The sequence below is a fragment of the Diaphorina citri genome, unplaced genomic scaffold (genome assembly GCF_000475195.1).
Source record: "Diaphorina citri unplaced genomic scaffold, Diaci psyllid genome assembly version 1.1 scaffold389, whole genome shotgun sequence".
In the NCBI taxonomy this organism is placed as follows: domain Eukaryota; kingdom Metazoa; phylum Arthropoda; class Insecta; order Hemiptera; family Psyllidae; genus Diaphorina; species Diaphorina citri.
Window position 1 is genome coordinate 80001 of NW_007377824.1, and position 21808 is coordinate 101808.

Sequence of the window (21808 nt, forward strand, 5' to 3'; positions counted from 1 at the left end):
ATTCAACATCCCCCTTTTTCCCCAAACTTAAATCGACTAGGTTTGACTACTACCCTGCCAGACCTTGTGGTAAAAATATGCTGAAAATGACGGTATGATTCATTGGGGACCAAATTACAGTTACCACATGTTGAGAAAATGAAAAGCCAGCTTAGATAGCTTTGAAGGTAGTGGTCCTGGCTTGAAAACACAAGGTCGTGGGTTCGATTTCTGCTCGGAGTGAATTTTATCCTAAACCATATACCTAAGGTTTGTTCTTGAAACGTTGACCTTATCCTGTCCTGTCCTCCTTCTCTCTCTACGATTTCAGAATGATGATCATTAATCATTACAATTTCCTCTATCAAAACTATCGAAATAGAAATAGGTATCTTTGAAACATTAAAATAAAAAGTTCAAAATTTTCGTCAATGGTAGGTATCGAACCCGGGATCTTCTGCATGGCAAGCAAGCTACCCAGTGGACTAACAGAGTGAGTAATTTGTCAAATTTCACCTAGCGGTTTGGAGTTTGAGTTCCGTGGGGTAAACCCACAAGAATCAACCTGTTGATGACTCAAACTCATCTTTATGCAAAGTTTTCCCCCATAATAGTCATCCACACTTCTGCATATAGTTATAAATACTAGCAATTTTTTCTTGCCTGATTCAGTTCTTTCGATTCTTTTGAGGATAAATCAGGCGGATCGGAAATTTCACCGGGAAACCGGAATCAAACTCGTGGTGTTCCCTGACTATTTTCGATTTCCGTGGTGGTTTTTGTTGGATTTTCTAATCTCAACTGAGTTGTTTTTCCGAAAACATTTTTTACAGAAGAAACCGGAAATACTCGTATATTATTCATACTAGAAATTTTTTCTTGCCTGATTCAGTTCTTTCGATTCTTTTGAGGATAAATCAGGTGGATCGGAAATTTCACCGGGAATCGGAATCAACCCTGACTATTTTTGATTTCCGTGGCGGTTTTTGTTGGATTTTCTAATCTCAACTGAGTTGTTTTTCCGAAAACATTTTTTACAGAAGAAACCGGAAATACTCGTATATTATTCCGGAAAAATAGCTTTTTCCCTTAGCTATTTTCTAGCCAACTTATTTACGATAAAATGGTGCAAACCAGTGGCTTTTTTGAGGCCACAGTCCTCTGCAGTTTTCTGTTCATGGTGATCTTACCTCAGGATGTTTGGAGTGTTCCTGCTTCAGAGAATTACCCTTCAAGAGTAAGTTGTACACTTTAGGTATAACCACTTCGCAGCCTCCTTGCCTTGGCTTCGTATTCTTAGGTCCTGGGGTTCGATTCTCGACGAGGTTGAAGTTTCTTCAGTTCTGTGTTTGAATTTTGAGGTGCACTCATCTCAGAGAATTATCCTTCAAGAGTAAGTTGTACACTTTAGGTATAACCACTTCAGCAGCCTCCTTGCTTTGGCTTCGTATTCTTAGGTCCTGGGGTTCGATTCTCGACGAGGTTGAAGTTTCTTCAGTTCTGTGTTTGAATTTTGAGGTGCACTGAGCCTCATTGAGGACAATCGAGTCGTTGCTTGAGTAGATGTAAAATTCATGTTAGTTCGAAATTAAGTGTATTTCTTTCTCTGGCCCTTAAGGGGCCCCAGTTACAATCCTATTTATTTAAAACCAGATTAATTAAAAGGACAATCGAGTCGTTGCTTGAGTAGATGTAAAATTTATGTTAGTTCGAAATTAAGTGTATTTCTTTCTCTGGCCCTTAAGGGGCCCCAGTTACAATCCTATTTATTTAAAACCAGATTAATTAAGAGGACAATCGAGTAGTTGCTTGAGTAGATGTAAAATTCATGTTAGTTCGAAATTAAGTGTAAGTATTTCTTTCTCTGGCCCTTAAGGGGCCCCAGTTACAATCCTATTTATTTAAAACCAGATTAATTAATTTGAAGAATTTGTTGTGTGTTAATCACAGATAGGAATGTAGGGTATGTTGTAGATGTAGAATTGAATCTAATTAGAAATCTATTTTTATTTCTAGCGTAGGGAAAAAAGTTTTGATTCCATGATTATTCTACGTAGGTACCTTGATGTATCCTAGGGTCCTGAAGTCTGAGATTTGGAAATGAGAAGACTTTGACATTTAGTTATTAAACTCATGAGTATTTATTAGGAACATAAAATTACACACACAAAAGAGAACGAACCGACCCGTGACCATGTGAACTCGACAAGCTTCTGATATCACAGTGTTGCCAATGCACTCAGGAGGTTTTCTACGATAGAAATCTATTTTTATTATTTCTAGCGTAGGGAAAAAAGTTTTTATTCCATGATTATTCTACGTAGGTACCTATCGGAAAGTACATATTATGTATATTTTAAGATTTAACATAAGATTTAATGTCCCCCAGAAATACCAGAATGACAAAAGCACAGAGTCCCCTGTGATTATACCATGTTGTCAAATGTAAAGTTAGGATTAGTAGGAAAAACCTTGACTCTTGACATTAAATTAGTTTCGAATTTGGACCGGGCGGATGCAATGTTGCCGGTTCTGAATTTGAACAAATTGGCAACATCTTTGAAACATAGTATTTCGCTCTTTTTACATAACTATTCTTGTTTATGTTTGTTTATTTATTTATTTATGTATGTAGATATTATGTACATTTAGGTACATAATTATTTAATTCCAAGTTCTAATGACTTGTATGTGGCATAAATTATAAATGGTTCCAAATTAACACATCTTAACAGTTTAGGTTTTACCTCTTTCAGAACAGCAGTTGTTACAATTGATATGTCAGACCCTGTGTCTAACTTGAATTTTACTTCACAGTTGTCATTGAATTTGAATGTCTGGTTCCACTGGTCCTGCTTCCTTGACTCAATGGACGCAACAAGTCCCACTTCAGCACTGGCATTTAATGAGTCAGAATCATCACTGTGATTTATTTGTAGAGATTTCACCTTGTAATTGTGTCTTCTCGAATTTCTCGAGTACTGTTCACTTGACCTTCCTTGATGTGGTCGGGATACATATCTTTGCACATTCCTGGGGTACCGACTCAGACAGGCCACTGAGAAATGGTTGCGGCTTGATCATCAGAGGATAGTAGGTATTTTTATTGGTGTGCTTAATACACATGGTTTTAGTAATTTTCGTAAATGATGCTTTTACTTTCACTGTTCGTTATTTTCATTAAAGGAAACAAGATGAGAAGAGTTAGTCCAAAATGTGAGTAACAATTTATTCATAGGTACCTACTTATTTAGGAATTTAGGTATATCTTACAAATCTTTTGGTCACAGTCATTACCATTCTAATAAGTCATTGGTTTGAAAACATTTCTGTAGTATAAAATTACAGCTATATTGCCCCTTCAACCTGATTTTTCATGTGTTGGGTTCAAAACTAAAATGGCTAGGTACATAACTACCTATTTAGTTCGAGTAACTTGTTAGTCTTCACTAATAACACTAGTTTTCTCTACAGTAGTTTTAGTGACAGTTGTCACATTGACGGGAGATTGGATGAAAGTAGCACACCTCTCTGCCAACATGAGGGCAACAGCACTACTGTCAGTAACCATCTCAACAGGTATCACAGGCTCACCAACAACTCGTAGATTACTGAAGCCATTCACTCTAAAGTCAGGACCAACAACAGCTAGAGGATCAGATGGAGGACCCATTCTAAGTGTTCCTGTGGGGTGGTTAGTAGTGGTTGATAGATACTTGATAGCACATCTGTAATATTCTTCGGACTGATATTTGCATTTCGCACATTCTTTGATCTCCAGTTGAACAGAGTTCGTTTGGAAGTTTTTGAAGTCTCTGTATTTCATAACTCTGTCAACCATCTTGACTGCAGTCAAAATATTTTTGATGTCCTCTTCTTCTGTGTAGAGTGGATATCTAATTGTGGGATTCTTAGTGGGATCATTTGAGTTGATTTCAACAACCCCTTCTGCTTTGGGACACAAGCTAACCAATCCAATAATGAGGATGGGTTTATCAACGTTGACTTTGACAAATCTTTCAACCAAATCATCATTAACGTTCCAAGCCTTCAGATGACCTCTCAAGAACAAAGTATCTTGAGCGGGGCGTTGACTTTGACAAATCTTTCAACCAGATCATCATTAACGTTCCAAGCCTTCAGATGACCTCTCAAGAACAAAGTATCTTGAGCGGGGAAGTAATATTGTGTGACAGCAACATCCGGGTTACCTTTGAAATCTGTATCGAGGTATCCGATGAAATTACTCATTCCTATGTCTGTGAATCTGCCGGTTCTCTGTGTCAGGTACTCATAGATAATTTCATTGATTGTATAAGAAGAGACGGGAGTTTTGGTGAAAGTATAACTGAGTCCAAAGTAGGGTGATTGTGGGTTTAGCAATCTAATGCTGCAAATAAAAACTATCGGATTGGAAACAAAACACAGCCTCAAGTTTCACACGAAAGTTACCACATCTTGAAGATGAAAGTTCTTCATTGGATCTAAAACGACATGCATGCGATAGTAAAAAAAAAAGAAGAAATGAAAATTTCCGAATTAAAAAGTCATTTCTCCAATCTTCCACCCCTCTTTCTAGTGAATTTTCTTCTTTTTTTTCTCCAAGACGCCAACGTTAAAAAGTTTAGCTAAACGCGACTTTAATTTTCCAAGACAAATTTTAATTAATTCTAAAAAAAAGTGGAGATTTTGTACCGATATTCATATTTTGTCGCAAGCACACACAAAAAACGCGGGCCGTTTCTTTTGGAAGCCAAATGACTTCGTTTTTTTTTGGAGAATTTTAGAATATTTTAGCCGGAAAATTTCATGAAATTTATGCAAAGCATCATGTTCCTGTCTCCTCCTTTGTTACCAGCACACTTCTCGACGAAACACTTGGTGTGTGCGTTGCAACAAAATGTTAAACAATGTAACATGCTCTCTAGAATAATTAATTGTGTGGGAGGGGGGCTCTGGCGACGAGGCGAGAGAAAAAAATGTTTATTTTGTCCGAAATTTCGCCTCTAATAACAATTGAAATATTTATGCAAAATGCCTCCCCTGCTAACACGAAGGACGATTTATGGCTCTGGTAGTGTAATCATTAGCCATATTACCACCACGCTCTAATAAAGGGTACGCCATCGCCAGAGGAATAAACTACTTTTTAAATGTTATATGACTGTAGTTATGTAAATCATAATAAAACATATCTCTACATACTCTACAACATCGGAAACAAAGAATGATATTCTAAAAACACATGACAGGGCTATAAAGCGCGACATTAATTCATTCCGTCCGTCCCGTCCTCTGTTTTAATGGCGGTAATTAAAAAACAATATTCCGACAGTCTGCCTCTGTAGCTTTTGACGATTTCTGAATTCAAATGTCTGTCACTAGCCAGCCTAGTTAGCTTGGAAGGGTAGAGCGCATGTAAGTGCTAGGTTCAATTTCCGCCCTGGGCGAACCTCATACAGATAAGATTCGTTTGAGGCTGGTTTTTTCCTTACCCTGTATTCCTTCTCTCTTCGATTTCGGGACGATAAGACCTCCATTGTTACAGTTTCCTCTATCAAACCTCGTACAAGGAGGTAAGATTGAAGGATTTTGGTAGAACGAAAAAGAAAAATGGTTATCTGGGTTTCTTATGTATGGTTATGGGAGTCTCCTCTTATAACTTTTTCAATATCTCTGACCGTTTAGTTAGTAAAGCTAAAAACCGCCAAAAGCGGTCAAAAAGGCCAGTGGTTTGCTTTATGTTGGTTTCAATTTTACAACCATCAGTGACGTGACAAAGGGTTTTCCACTACACTCATATCTACCTACCTGATGTCATCTAGATGAATACGTTCTATTACCTACCTAGTTCTCTTCGTATTGCCTAGTCACAGTAGGTACCTTACTTACCTACATACCTAGGAGAATCTGTATGAGTATGACTGGGTAAACATAAACAGTGAATTGCATCAATCGAAGTGCATGTCTGATGCATGTCAATGCGTCAGGCCAAGTTCGTCTTAATGCACGCATTGCATATTGTATAATTATGTTTCCATAGAATCTTTTATCTACATCGCGGATTTCCCGCCTTTTTTGGCAATAAGTCAACATCTCAGATCACTAAAAACAAAAATATAAATAATAAAAACTCAGAGACAAATAATAAAACATATGTATACCTTAGGTGAGTTTCTCTCTACATTATTTATATAATTATGTACTTAATATGTAAATGAATTACACTATTTTGATGAGTTTTTTGGCATTAGGTTGTCTGCCTCTGTAGCTTTTGACGATTTCTGAATTCAAATGTCTGCCACTAGCCAGCCCAGTTAGCTTGGAAGGGTAGAGCGCCTGTCCTGTATGTGCTAGGTTCAATTTCCGCCCTGGGCGAACCTCATACAGATAAGATTCGTTTGAGGCTGGCTTTCTCCTTACCCTGTATTCCTTCTCTCTTCGATTTTGGGACGATAAGACCTCCATTGTTACAGTTTCCTCTATCAAACCTCGTACAAGGAGGTAAGATTTAAGGATTTTGGTAGTACCTAGGAGAATCTGTATGACTGGGTAAACAAAAACAGTCATATGCCTACTCATGAATTGCATCAATCGAAGTGCATGTCTGATGCATGTCAATGCGTCAGGCCAAGTTTGTCTTAATGCACGCATTGCATATTGTATAATTATGTTTCCATAGAATCTTTTATTTACATCGCGGATTTTCCGACTTTTTTGGCAATGAGTCAACATCTCAGATCACTAAAATAAAAATATAAATAATAAAAACTCAAAAGATAAATAATAAAACATATACCTAGGTGAGTTTCTCTCTACATTTATATATGTACTTAATATGTAAATGAATTACACTATTTTGATGAGTATTATGGCATTAGGTGCTCATTCTAATGAGCAGGTTTTCAGTGACTCAGTCCGCAAAAGTGACGTCAGTCGTCGATATAGGTACCTAATATTATAATATGATAATGAAGAATATATGTACCTGCTGAGGTGATGAATAAAATTATGATTAGTTGATTATCTATGGGTTAGACATTAGACAAGCAATGTGAACTTTGTCGTATAGTGACATCACTAATTTGGAACTTAGAATCGTTATTGCGCATGATGCGATGTTTCAAAAATATATGTTTGGTTTTTGAAAGATCACATGCCAAGGTTAAAGTTAGTCAGCTAAAAAAGTAGCACCTTGTGATCGGCTAGGTCGCGGGTTCGATTCGGTTGATGAACTTTATCCCACACAGATAAGGTTTGCTTTCTCCTACCCTGTCTTTTCCTTCGTTCTTCGATTTCGGGACAAGACCTCCGTTGTTACAGTTCCCTCTATCAACTTAATCTATTTAATAAGCTAAAATAAACTGACTGTAGTGAAAAGAATAGTTTCCTCTGATTTCTGGTTCACAGCGGAAGGTGGGATGTTCTCTGCTCTCTTTATTTAATAAGCTAAAATAAACTGACTGTAGTGAAAAGAATAGTTTCCTCTGATTTCTGGTTCACAGCGGAAGGTGGGATGTTCTCTGTCTCGTGCAGGGAAGAATGGGACAACAGATCAACATTTCAGAGGAGAAGACATGTGGTCTGGAGAGGGTCGAAACGGTGATGGAGAGAATGAAGGTAACGTAGATACTGATTTAAATTAACATACCTATCTATTCAGGCCCGGTTAGGCCTGTCACTCACCCTCAGACCGTCAGAACGTGTGGCGAAAAAAGCTTCAGACTGCGGTTTCTAAGATAGTCTGACAGAACTTAGATCTTGAGATTTTTTCGCCACACTGGGTGACACTGGGTCCGTCAGACAGTGTAAACGTAAGTGAGTGGCGAGCATTAGATCTGAAGTCGCGTCGTGTCGCTTGATCTATTCAACTTGTTCCCGGGTCTAGAGTCTGAGTCTCATGGCTGAACATGGCTAAACAACTTGACAACAATGGTGATCCGGACTCGGAAAGTAAGTAAGTAAGTAAGTAAGTAGTATGGCTGAACTTTATTTTGGTCGTCCCGAAAAAACTTGGTCCTTGCCGGACATTAAACCCGTGACCTCTGGAGTGCAAGTCCAACGTGACACCCACTCGGGCACTACCTACCTACCTATCTATTTCCGTAGTCCAATCCCTTCTCGGTGTCGTAATTCCTTTTCTGCAGAGTAATTTACAGCTACTCACTTCTTACTTCCAGTTTCCCTCTTTAATCTTCTCTCAAATCACTTAAAGCGCACACGAACCCAGAGGGGAATACAATTGGATAGAAAAAGAGAAAAGTAATTTATCAACCCCCGTAGGTAACTTCGTAACTTTGCAAAAGGTCAAACGTAGAGTTCAAGCCGTTTATTAGACTGACTTCGATCTGCTCCTCTCTCGCCCATTCTCTCTACTTCTGCTAATTTTTCTTCTTTATGTACTTTTCTTCCTTCGTCTTCTTCTTCTTCTTCTTGGTCTTCTTCTTCTTCTCCTGCAGCTTCTTCTAGTTCTTCTTCCTTCGTCCTCTTCTTCATCGTCTGCTGCTTCTTCTTCTTCTTCTTCTTCTTCTTCTTCTTCTTCTTCTTCTTTTTCTTCTTTATTTACCTTTTCTTTTTCTGTTTCTTCTTTGTCTTCTTATTCCCTTTCGTATGCTTCCTTCTTCTTCTTCTTCTTCTTCTTCTTGGTCTTCTTCTTCTTCTCCTGCAGCTTCTTCTAGTTCTTCTTCCTTCGTCCTCTTCTTCATCGTCTGCTACTTCTTCTTCTTCTTCTTCTTTTTCTTCTTTATTTACCTTTTCTTTTTCTGTTTCTTCTTTGTCTTCTTATTCCCTTTCGTATGCTTCGAGATGAAATTAGACAGTCTCATTTACCTTTGTCCCGAGATTTCCCCTTTTACTTTGTCGAAGTACATCACCGTCATCCTGTATTGTTCTATTTTTTCTTTGACTACAGGCCAAACTAGAGATCGAGCAGTGGCCAACGAATTGAACAGACGATCAGACAACCAACCACCATCCGGAGACCGACTCGGAGACAGAAGCAGAGAAAGCACATCCGAGTATGGCTGAACTTTATTTTGGTCGTCCCGAAAAAACTTGGTCCTTGCCGGACATTAAACCCGTGACCTCTGGAGTGCAAGTCCAACGTGACACCCACTCGGGCACTACGGGAAGGAGTGTGAATTGAGAATCGAACAGCCAAGAATAATACCAGTTCAAATATCTATATCTATTAGGTAGGTACCTATAAAACCAGCTTACTAATCAAATAAAATAAGAAATGTAGCTCTCGTAGTCTCGTTGAATACTTAATACTTGAATAGTATTCCTTTTCCCCGCTTTAACGTAGGTAGTTCGCCCCGTAGAATAGTATAATATTTTGATCTCAAATGTGGTAAGGAAGGATAATAGGGATGAAATATGTACTTTGTATTGTAAACTTCCTACGAAATAAAAGTCCAACTAATTTCAATTATTTATTTATTACCTACATTATGTATTTAGTTATTGCCATGTGATGACGTCAACTTTAGTATCTCTTCCTATAATAACAACTTTCAGATTTACCAACTAAAAGAGTTCCGCGCTATGAAAAAAAAAAGTTGTGACTTTGTAGAAAAACTCGGCAATTTACCATCGAAAACGAGTTTTTCACGCTCTATAAAAAAAGAACTGCAAGTCAAAAAGCCATAAGTTACCCGAAGTTGATGGAACGTTTAAAAGTGTCTGCCGTTGTCATATTTCTGAAAACAAAGGCCTCCACGCCCCCCCCCCCCCCGGGGGAATTCAAGGGTAGGTGTGTGATAAAGGGAAGGAGTGTGAATTGAGAATCGAACAGCCAAGAATAATACCAGTTCAAATATCTAATATCTATTAGGTAGGTACCTATAAAACCAGCTCAGTAATGAAATAAAATAAGAAATGTAGCTCTCATTGGATAGTATTCCTTTTCCCCGCTTTAACGTAGGTCGTTCGCCCCGTAGAATAGTATAATATTTTGATCTCAAATGTGGTAAGGAAGTGATAAGGAGTGTGAATTGAGAATCGAACAGCCAAGAATAATACCAGTTCAAATATCTAATATCTATTAGGTACCTATAAAACCAGCTCAGTAATCAAATCAAATAAGAAATGTCTCGTTGGATAGTATTCCTTTTCCCCGCTTTAACGTAGGTCGTTCGCCCCGTAGAATAGTATAATATTTTGATCTCAAATGTGGTAAGGAAGGAAAATGGGAATGAAATATGTACTTTGTATTGTACACTTCCTACGAAATAAAAGTCCAACTAATTTCAATTATTTATTGATTACCTACATTCTACATTATGTATTTAGTTATTGCCATGTGATGACGTCAACTTAGTATCTCTTCCTAATAACAACTTTCAGATTTACCAACTGAAAGAGTTCCGCGCTATGAAAAAAAAAAAAGAGAAAAAAAAGTTGTGACTTTGTAGAAGAACTCGGCAATTTACCACCGAAAACAAGTTTTTCACGCTCTATAAAAAAGAACTGCAAGTCAAAAAGCCATAAGTTACCCGAAGTTGATGGAACGTTTGAAAGTGTCTGCCGTTGTCATATTTCTGAAAACAAAACAAAGGCCTCCACGTCCCTCCCCCAGGGAGAATTACAGGGTAGGGGGCAGGACGTACTAATACAGGGTGGGATTGATTGGGGGGGGGGATGCAGTTTGCGGGAAACCCAGAGGAGGAGACTTTTCCCAAGTTTTGTGGCATATAATTGATGATGTTCTTGTTGATGACAGTTCATAAGTCATACCGAGGACGCATTGTAAGCGCGATGCAGGGCGGAGAGGGAGAGGGAGAGAGAGAGAGAGCGGAAGAAATTATGGTCTGTACTTTGATTAATTGACCGCGTAATCCTAGAATGGTCAATTAATTTTTTCAAGTATTTAGTTATTGCCATGTGATGACGTCAACTTTAGTATCTCTTCCTAATAACAACTTTCAGATTTACCAACTAAAAGAGTTCCGCGCTATGAAAAAAAGAAAAAAAAAGTTGTGACTTTGTAGAAAAACTCGGCAATTTACCACCGAAAACGAGTTTTTCACGCTCTATAAAAAAGAACTTCAAGTCAAAAAGCCATAAGTTCCCGAAGTTGATGGAACGTTTGAAAGTGTCTGCGGTTGTCATATTTATGAAAACAAAGGCCTCCACGTCCCTCCCCCAGGGAGAATTACAGGGTAGGGGGCAGGACGTACTAATACAGGGTGGGATTGATTGGGAGGATGCTTCTTCTTTTTCTTCTTCGTCAGCTACCTTTTCTTTTTCTTCTTTGTCTTCTTGTTTTCTTTCGTACGCTTCAAGATGAAATTAGACGGTCTCATTTACCTTTGTCCCGAGATTTCCCCTTTTATTTTGTCGAAGTACATCACCGTCATCCTGTTGTGTTCTATATTTTCTTTGCTACAGACCAAACTAGAGATCGAACAGTGGCCAACGAATTGAACAGACGATCAGACAACCAACCACCATCCGGAGACCGACTCGGAGACAGAAGCAGAGAAAGCACTTTCGAATCTACTACCTGGTACAATGGTCCATCTACCACGGACAGTTACAGTCGAGGAACTAGAACCAGGAGACAGACGACGACAGAGTCATGGGAGGGGACGGTTGAGTCCATGAACTCACGGGTGTGTGCAGATGGCACTGTGGATGCCATTTCCGGCTATAGAGGAGAACGGGTCGTGTTCAAAAATGAGGTAAGGGAGAGAAAAAGAAAGGTTTGGGACTCAATTTGGGCGCCGCCCGTGTGACAACTAAACAGTTGACCTTCGATGTTTGGGAAGGCTCTATCTTGGATTTCCAATGGTATGGCACGCAACTCTGTAGGATTTGACAGAAGGTTCCTCTTTATAATACAGAAGCATTCACAAAATAGGTAAGCCTAGAATAATTAATTGTGTGGTAGGGGGCTCTGGCGACGAGGCGACAGAAAAAAATGTTCATTTTGTCCGAAATTTCGCCTCTAATAATAATTGAAATATTTATGCAAAATGCCTCCCCTGCTAACACGAGGGACGATTTATGGCTCTGGTAGTGTAATCATTAGCCATGTTACCACCACGCTCTAATAAAGGGTACGCCATCGCCAGAGGAATAAACTACTTTTTAAATGTTGTATGAAGCCGCTCAGGATAAGAGGAAACTTAATCTTGGAAAAATTCAACGTTAATATACAAACCCTGGACTTCCACTCCCCCCCCACCTCATGCACCATTAAATTGTGAATTTCCGAAAGTTGACTACAGCTCTAGCTTTAACAGCTTTCTATAAGACATCAACATTACTGTTCTGAAAGCATTCACGTTCAACAACGAAATTCCTTCGTTTTCCAAGACCGCAAAATCATCTTCCTATGTTGAGATAATTTATTTGACACCCTGTACATTTCAAGTCACTCACATCCCCCCATGCTACCGTCTATACAGAGTGTGTCATATAAATTGCATGTCACACATGCTTTTCCTAACACAAATAGGTAAAAAAAGCGCGTCTCACAATATTAAAATACAAGCATGGAGTATGCGTATGCAGCATGGAAATTTATTTAATTTTCCACTACATTTATTGGAAGTGTTGTAGATTTACAATAGGCGACAGGCCGCGACGTTTTAATATTTCCACACCAGATTTTACAAGATTATTACGTTTGCTGTTACCTCACCTTGTGGATTTATTATGGAAAAATACTTCGTGCTTTCGGACGACAGCAGGGTTTTAAGGGAACAGGAGTACATTTTCACTCACATTCACATCCCCCCCCATGCTACCGTCTATAGGTACAGAGTGTGTCATATAAATTGCATGTCACACATGCTTTTCCTAACACAAATAGGTAGAAAAAAGCGCGTCTCACAATATTAAAATACAAGCATGGAGTATGCAGCATGGAAATTTATTTAATTTTCCACTACATTTATTGGAAGTGTTGTAGATTTACAATAGGCGACAGGCCGCGACGTTTTAATATTTCCACACCAGATTTTACAAGATTATTACGTTTGCTGTTACCTCACCTTGTGGATTTATTATGGAAAAATACTTCGTGCTTTCGGACGACAGCAGGGTTTTAAGGGAACAGGATTTACCTACCCCAATGGTTAAATCCCGGAATAAATAAACAAGGAGGAAACCAGCCTGAAATTTCCCTCGCTAAAGAAGTAGCAAAGGTTGAGAGCGAAGTGCGAAGGGCGTCCAATCATAAACACAAAATTGAGAGCGAAGTGCGAAGGTCGTCCAATCATAAAAATTTTGTGGCCAAAAACCAAATGTCTTCGAAGCAATCACCCTAGCTAAGGCTGATTGAGAGGCTGACAAAAACGCCAACCCCGTCTGTACACGGGAAAAGGCGAGAAAGGAAAAGAAGATAAGTATGGAGAAAAAATATCGATTGTACCTCATAGGCACCTAGCTATTTGAATATTTTCTCCTCTGTCTACCAAAAATTCCAATTAGTAGAACCCAACTAGTGGATAAAGTAGTGGTGCGTGATGCCAATTTGACCGCAGCAAGTGACTATCACTATCAGGTGACAGGGAACCGAAATTTCTCACTGGGGAAAACTCTCACTTTGATTCTTGTGGTTTTTGCTGATGTCTAGGACCGAAACAGAAGGTAGAACCAAATCCATTCCAATGAAGGTAAGTGGACCGAATACCCACCTATAAGGTCTATTTTTTATTGGAGGAGCTCTTCCACCTAACTACTTTCGGCCTGATGTCTTTTTTACCAAGGATTTCTAGGTAGAAGAGGAGAAGAAGAGGAAGAGGATAGAGAAAGGGAAGTAGGAGAAAGGTAGGTGAGAGGATGTTAAGACCTCAATGGACATCATGACATTAATATTACCGTATGATATTATTTGTATAGGTAGAAAACATAAGCCAGGATAGATACACAAATACATAATAGGTATGTCTCATATATCCACATAGAAGGGTAAGTTTAGATAGGTAGGTACGGGGAGGGTTTGGTCCTATTCAAAAGTCAGGAAAGTGGGTAAAATTCTGAAATTCAAAAGTCAGATAAGGTATTCAAAGTCATGCAAGTGGTTAGATTTCTGGAATTCAAAAGTCAGAGAAGGGATGAATATTCTGTGCCCTCAGGACACAGACGGGGTGAATGTTACTATTTTAAAATGTTCTACATCGGAAACAAAGAATGATATTCTAAAAACACATGACAGGGCTATAAAGCGCGACATTAATTCATTCCACCGTCCCGTCCTCTGTTTTAATGGCGGTAATTAAAAAACAATATTCCGACGGTCTGCCTCTGTAGCTTTTGACGATTTCTGAATTCAAATGTCTGTCACTAGCCAGCCCAGTTAGCTTGGAAAGGTAGAGCGCCTGTCCTGTAAGTGCTAGGTTCAATTTCCGCCCTGGGCGAACTTCATACAGATAAGATTCGTTTGAGGCTGGCTTTCTCCTTACCCTGTATTCCTTCTCTCTTCGATTTTGGGACGATAAGACCTCCATTGTTACAGTTTCCTCTATCAAACCTCGTATAAGGAGGTAAGATTTAAGGATTTTGGTAGAACGAAAAAGAAAAAATGGTTATCTTGGTTTCTTATGTATGATTTTGGGGGTCTCCTCTCATAACTTTTTCGATATCTCTTACCGTTTAGTTAGTAAAGCTAAAAACCGCCAAAAGCGGTCAAAAAGGCCAGTGGTTTGCTTTATGTTGGTTTCAGTTTTACAACCATCAGTGACGTGACAAAGGGTTTTCCGCTACACTCATACCTACCTGATGTCACCTAGATGAATACGTTCTATTACCTACCTATAGTTCTCTTCGTATTGCCTAGTCACATTAGGTACCTTACTTACCTACATATATAGGAGAATCTGTATGACTGGGTAAACATAAACAGTCATATTATGCCTACTCATGAATTGCATCAATCGAAGTGCATGTCTGATGCATGTCAATGCGTCAGGCCAAGTTCGTCTTAATGCACGCATTGCATATTGTATAATTATGTTTCCATAGAATCTTTTATCTACATCGCGGATTTCCCGCCTTTTTTGGCAATAAGTCAACATCTCAGATCACTAAAAACAAAAATATAAATAATAAAAACTCAGAGACAAATAATAAAACATATGTATACCTTAGGTGAGTTTCTCTCTACATTATTTATATAATTATGTACTTAATATGTAAATGAATTACACTATTTTGATGAGTATTATGGCATTAGGTGCCCATTCTAATGAGCAGGTTTTCAGTGACTCAGTCCGCAAAAGTGACGTCAGTCGTCGACCCCGTGTGACAACTAAACAGTTGACCTTCAATGGTTGGGAAGGCTCCATTATATGGATTTCCAATGGTATGGCACGCAACTCTGTAGGATTTGACAGAAGGTTCCTCTTTATAATACAGAAGCATTCACAAATTAGGTAAGCTACTGTCTGGATACTTGGACGGGGTAACTCCTTGAAATCCTGGATAAACATACTTAATTGCCAGGTCAACGTCGAATTGAACTCAATCCTGAGACAATCCACGGTGTGTAAAACTCGACCTGAATGTGACCGCCTAATTTCATCTGACTGGATGTTGTTTTGATTTCAGTGGATGTGGAGATTGGGAAGTGACATGCGGGAACCTTTTGAAATTCATCGCCAGTTCCCAGAGTTGCCTGAAGACGTGCGGAAAATCGACGCCGCCTACGAGAATGTCATTACGTCCACACTCGAGGGGGATGCAGTTTGCGGGAAACCCAGAGGAGGAGACTTTTCCCAAGTTTTGTGGCACATAATTGATGATGTTCTTGTTGATGACAGTTCATAAGTCATACCGAGGACGCATTATACGCACGACGCAGGGCGGAGAGGGAGGGAGAGAGAGAGAGAGCGGAAGAAATTATGGTCTGTACTTTGATTAATTGACCGCGTAATCCTAGAATGGTCAATTAATTTTTTCATAACTCCTTGAAATCCTGGATAAACGTACTTAATTGCCAGGTCAACGTCGAATTGAACTCAATCCTGAGACAATCCACGGTGGTAAAACTCGACCTGAATGTGACCGTCTGGATTTCATCTGACTGGATGTTGTTTTGATTTCAGTGGATGTGGAGATTGGGAAGTGACATGCGGGAACCGTTTGAAATTCATCGCCAGTGTACGCGCGATGCAGGGCGGAGAGGGAGAGAGAGAGAGAGCGAGCGGAAGAAATTATGGTCTGTACCTACTTTGATTAATTGACCGCGTAATCCTAGAATGGTCAATTAATTTTTTCCCCCAGATATGGGCGGCTTGAGCAGAGGATAATATTTTTATTGGTGTGCTTAATACACATGGTTTTAGAAATTTTCGTAAATGATGGCTCTTACGATTTGGTGGATCTGCCAACTGCCACTTTCACTGTTCATTATTTTCATTAAAGGAAACAAGATGAGAAGTTAGTCCAAAATGTGAGTAACAATATATTCAGAGGTACTTATTTAGGAATTTAGGTATTTCTTACAAATCTTTTGGTCACAGTCATTACCATTCTATTAAGTCATTGGTTTGAAAACATTTCTGTACAACAAATAGTATAAAATTACATCTTGGGAATAAAGGAAAATGGTTCAACCCTTGAAAACCGAATCTACCTGGTACAATGGACCATCTACCACGGACAGTTACAGTCGAGGAACTAGAACCAGGAGACAGACGACGACAGAGTCATGGGAGGGTGGCTTGAGCAGAGGATAATATTTTTATTGGTGTGCTTAATACACTTGGTTTTAGTAATTTTCGTAAATGATGCTCTTACGATTTGGTGACCCTGCCACTTTCACTGTTCGTTATTTTCATTAAAGGAAACAAGATGAGAGAAGTTAGTCCAAAATGTGAGTAACAATTTATTCAGAGGTACTTATTTAGGAATTTAGGTATATCTTACAAATCTTTTGGTCACAGTCATTACCATTCTAATAAGTCATTGGTTTGAAAACATTTCTGTACAACAAATAGTATAAAATTACATCTTGGGAATAAAGGAAAATGGTTCAACCCTTGAAAAAAAAAGCTATATTGCCCCTTCAACCTGATTTTTCATGTGTTGGGTTCAAAACTAAAATGGCTAGGTACACAACTACCTATTTAGTTCGAGTAACTTGTTAGTCTTCACTAATAACACTAGTTTTCTCTACAGTAGTTTTAGTGACAGTTGTCACATTGCGAGGTAAGGGAGAGAAAAAGAAAGGTTTGGGACTCAATTTGGGCGTCGCCCGTGTGACAACTAAACAGTTGACCTTCGATGGTTGGGAAGGCTCCATCTTGGATTTCCAATGGTATCTATGGCACGCAACTCTGTAGGATTTGACAGAAGGTTCCTCTTTATAATACAGAAGCATTCACAAAATAGGTAAGCTACTGTCTGGATACTTGGACGGGGTAACTCCTTGAAATCCTGGATAAACATATTTAATTGCCAGGTCAACGTTGAATTGAACTCAATCCTGAGACAATCCACGGTGGTAAAACTCGACCTGAATGTGACCGTCTGGATTTCATCTGACTGGATGTTGTTTTTCCGTGTGACAACTAAACAGTTGACCTTCGATGGTTGGGAAGGCTCCATTATGGATTTCCAATGGTATGGCACGCAACTCTGTAGGATTTGACAGAAGGTTCCTCTTTATAATACAGAAGCATTCACAAAATAGGTAAGCTACTGTCTGGATACTTGGACGGGGTAACTCCTTGAAATCCTGGATACACATACTTAATTGCCAGGTCAACGTCGAATTGAACTTAATCCTAAGACAATCCACGGTGGTAAAACTCGACCTTAATGTGACCGTCTAATTTCATCTGACTGGATGTTGTTTTGATTTCAGTGGATGTGGAGATTGGGAAGTGACATGCGGGAACCGTTTGAAATTCATCGCCAGTTCCCAGAGTTGCCTGAAGACGTGCGGAAAATCGACGCCGCCTACGAGAATGTCATTACGTCCACACTCGTCCTTATATCAGGTAATGGAAAATAGAATAGAATAGAATAAAATAAATATAGTACCTAGACTAGACTAGACAGAATTGAATATTTTAGAATAGGAAGATTGGTTATTGCCGATTTGGTAACCTCTGGTTCTAGACTACCTATATCATTCTGATCGGAAATGTGCAGTCGTCAGCGCAAATACGATGAAAAGCGTCCAAAAATGGACCTATATAGACTCAATATGAGCCTATAATACCAAGGGCAAATTAACAATTTCGAGCAAATTATCATGTACATATCTACTTCTGGCAAATTTTCAGGACAAAACTTCTGGGAGTTCTTCGGTAGTTCTCTGACAGACTACCTATAATACCTATATCATTCTGATCTGAAATGTGCAGTCGTCAGCGCAAATACGATGAAAAGCGTCCAAAAATGAACCTATATACTCTATAATCTCTATATAGACTCAATATGAGCCTATAATACCGAGGGCAAACTAACAATTTCGAGCAAATTATTATGTGTTTATTGCTGGCAAATTTTCAGGACAAAACTTCTGGGAGTTCTTCGGTAGTTCTCTGAAGGCGTCTGGAACTCTGGAAGAGCTAGGTCTGCCATCTGATATTACTCATGTTGATGCTGCTTCGGAATGGACTATGCAAGGCAGACAGGTCGTATTGTTTTTGAGGTAAGTTGTCTTAGACTCAGCTTAGATTTCATTGGCCGGTCGGGGTGGATTCCTTGAAGATACGAGTACACCGGTTGGGTGATTGTGGGTTTAGTAAACTACTGCCGCAAATAAACACTATCGGATTGGAAAACACAACACAGCCTCAGTTTCTTCACACAAAAGTTACCACATCTTGAAGATGAAATGTCTTAATTGGATCTAAAGCGACATGTATGCGATAGTAAAAAAAAGAAGAAATGAAAATTTCCGAATTAAAAAGTCATTTCTCCAATCTTCCACCCCTCTTTCTAGTGAATTTTCTTCTTCTTTTCCCGGTTCTCTGTGTCAGGTACTCATAGATAATTTCATTGATTGTATAAGAAGAGACGGGAGTTTTGGTAAAAGTATAACTGAGTCCAAAGAACATTGGATGCAAGCTGAGACGTTTTCCAACACCGGGTAAATTTTTCACTAGAGGAATATTGTATTTTGATAAAAGAGCAGCATCTCCAACACCAGATTGTTGCAGGATACGGACAGAGTTGATACTATTTGCAGCAAGGACTACTTCTCTGTTTGCATTCACTTTGATTGTTTTTCCTTGAGGGTTTCGGAATTCCACACCGGTCACTTTGGTTTTTGTTTCATCGAAGCAAAGTTTTGTAACTTCGCTATTTTTACTTACCTGCACGGTATTTTTATCTTTTATTGCTCTCAAGAAGATGCTCGAGGCAATCATTCTTTGGCCATCTTTCAAGTAATACATCGGAGGGGCAACGTCACTTTGGTTTTTGTTTCATCGAAGCAAAGTTTTGTAACTTCGCTATTTTTACTTACCTGTACGGTATTTTTATCTTTTATTGCTCTCAAGAAGATGCTCGAGGCAATCATTCTTTGGCCATCTTTCAAGTAATACATCGGAGGGGCAATTCTAATAAAGGGTACGCCATCGCCAGAGGAATAAACTACTTTTTAAATGTTATATGACTGTAGTTATGTAAATCATAATAAAACATATTCCTCATAAAGTGGAGCATGTCATTTTAAACATTTGTAAACATTCACATCTTTTAATTTTTATGGCTTGTTTCAGTGGAGGTAGACAATTTCTTCTAGATCCTGAGACATCCCAAGAGAAAGTCGACCAAGCAGAGATATTTGCCCAGCTGAGTATGCATCCAGAACTACGGACCATGACAGCAGCCTTTCCGTCAAGCTTGGAAACTCCAGATGAACTCAGTTTAATCAGGAATCAAGACCTTTGGATCCTGGATAAGGATTTGTCTCTTAAACATAGCAGAGAAAAACTCGCCCAGGTTGTCTTCAACTGTGACACCTTCAACAATGTAGATAGACGTAGAGTTACAACAGAACAGACTGAAGAACCTACAACTAACAGGAGAACAGTCCCAACTACTGAAAGACATAGGACCGCAAGACCAACGATTTACAACAGAGATCGAAGAACAAGACCAACAACTGATAACAGAGATGAAACTACAGCACCAACAATTTATAATAGAGATAGAACGACAACAATGTGGATAGACGTAGAGTTACAACAGAACAGACTGAAGAACCTACAACCAACAGGAGAACAGTCCCAACTACTGAAAGACATAGGACCGCAAGACCAACGATTTACAACAGAGACAGAACTACAGAACCAACAATTTACAACAGAGATCGAAGAACAAGACCAACAACTGATAAGAGAGATGAAACCACAGCACCAACAATGTATAATAGAGACAGAACGACAGAACCAACAATGTATAACAGAGATAGATCAACAAGACCTACACTTTATAACAGAGATAGAACCACAGAACCAACATATTATAATAGAGATAGAACGAGAGAACCAACAACTCACAGATAGAGATAGAACAACAAGACCTACACTTTACAACAGAGATAGAACCACAGAACCAACATATTATAATAGAGATAGAACAAGAGAACCAACAACTCACAGGATCAGAGAGATTGTCACAGTTCCAACAACTGATAGAAGTACTACAGAAAGAAGTTCATCAAATCTCCATCCCAACAACGCATGGATCTGTGAAGAGAACTCCAACAACTGATAGAAGTACTACAGAAAGAAGTTCATCAAATCTCCATCCCAACAACGCATGGATCTGTGAAGAGAATTCAATCGATGCCATTTCTAGTTATATGGGCGTACTTCTGGCTTTCAAAAGTGAGGTAAGTGGTCATTTAGCAGACATGTAATGTGCCAAAGAATATATGCTAGGAAATAAAATATAACATATATAAAAAAATGGATTTCCTAATACTTCGATATTTATGTTGTTGGATGATCTGATACCTTTTGGGTTTTCGGGTGATTGATTTGCAAAAGCATCTAGAACTCAAAACTGATATCTTTTTTCCTCTACATTTTCAGTTTATGTGGAGCTTAAAAGATGTAGGAGACATGCCAGAACCTTCCAATATCCATGTTGAGTTCCCCGAATTGCCTCAAAATGTTCACAAAATCGATGCAGCATTTCAGAACAAAATCTCATCTACCTTGGTGCTCACCTCAGGTAAATAAATCCAGATCTAATCAATACTGACTTTGGATTAGAAGGTGCTGCAGATGCGCAAATGCAGATGCAGATGCCTCGTTGAACCACTCTCGTAAATTTCGCAGCTTCAAGATACGACGCGTTCTCGGGGTAGAGTGAACGTCAAGAGTTGAAAGCGACCCTCGTTGAACCACTCTCGTAAATTTCGCAGCTTCAAGATACGACGCGTTCTCGGGGTAGAGTGAACGTCAAGAGTTGAAAGCGACTCGGAGTCTTTTTCCTACTGATTTCTTGTCCATTATCTTCCCCTGGATTATAATCAATTTTCAATAATCTCAATTCGTAATTCTTCAGGTCGCAAGTTCTGGCAGTTCTCTGGTAGATCACTGGTGAAGTCTGGAACATTGCGAGACTTTGGTCTGCCTCGTAACGTCACCCATATTGATGCCGCTACAGAATGGATGGTGGAAGGTTTCCCGTCTGTGTTGATCTTCAGGTAAGCGGTCCTTCTAAATCCTTCTGCTTCAGGAACCTCACAGTTTGAACTTTGTCTTTGGATGCTCCAAATTATAGACAGATATTTTTAGCACCTTACTACAGTTAGGATTTACTCTCGTGCCACATAGCAGGAATAGCTGCGGATATGGGAGCGTCAGGTCCAGCTTCCAGAATCAATACGCTACATCCAGACTGAGCT

At 39.1% G+C, this 21808-nt stretch overlaps 1 protein-coding gene across 1 annotated transcript; it reads left to right on the forward strand.

Moving 5' to 3' along the window:
* The first annotated feature begins 917 nt into the window (after positions 1-917).
* LOC103508334 lies at positions 918-21684 on the forward strand. Its single transcript, XM_026822968.1, has 13 exons — positions 918-1216; positions 7485-7599; positions 8891-8990; positions 11471-11663; positions 17798-17933; positions 18451-18592; positions 19668-19936; positions 20131-20439; positions 20540-20639; positions 20719-20785; positions 20988-21129; positions 21466-21607; positions 21651-21684. Exons 1-13 carry the CDS (start codon positions 1103-1105, stop codon positions 21682-21684), a joined length of 1863 nt encoding a protein of 620 aa, XP_026678769.1. The 5' UTR covers positions 918-1102.
* Positions 21685-21808: the final 124 nt, after the last annotated feature.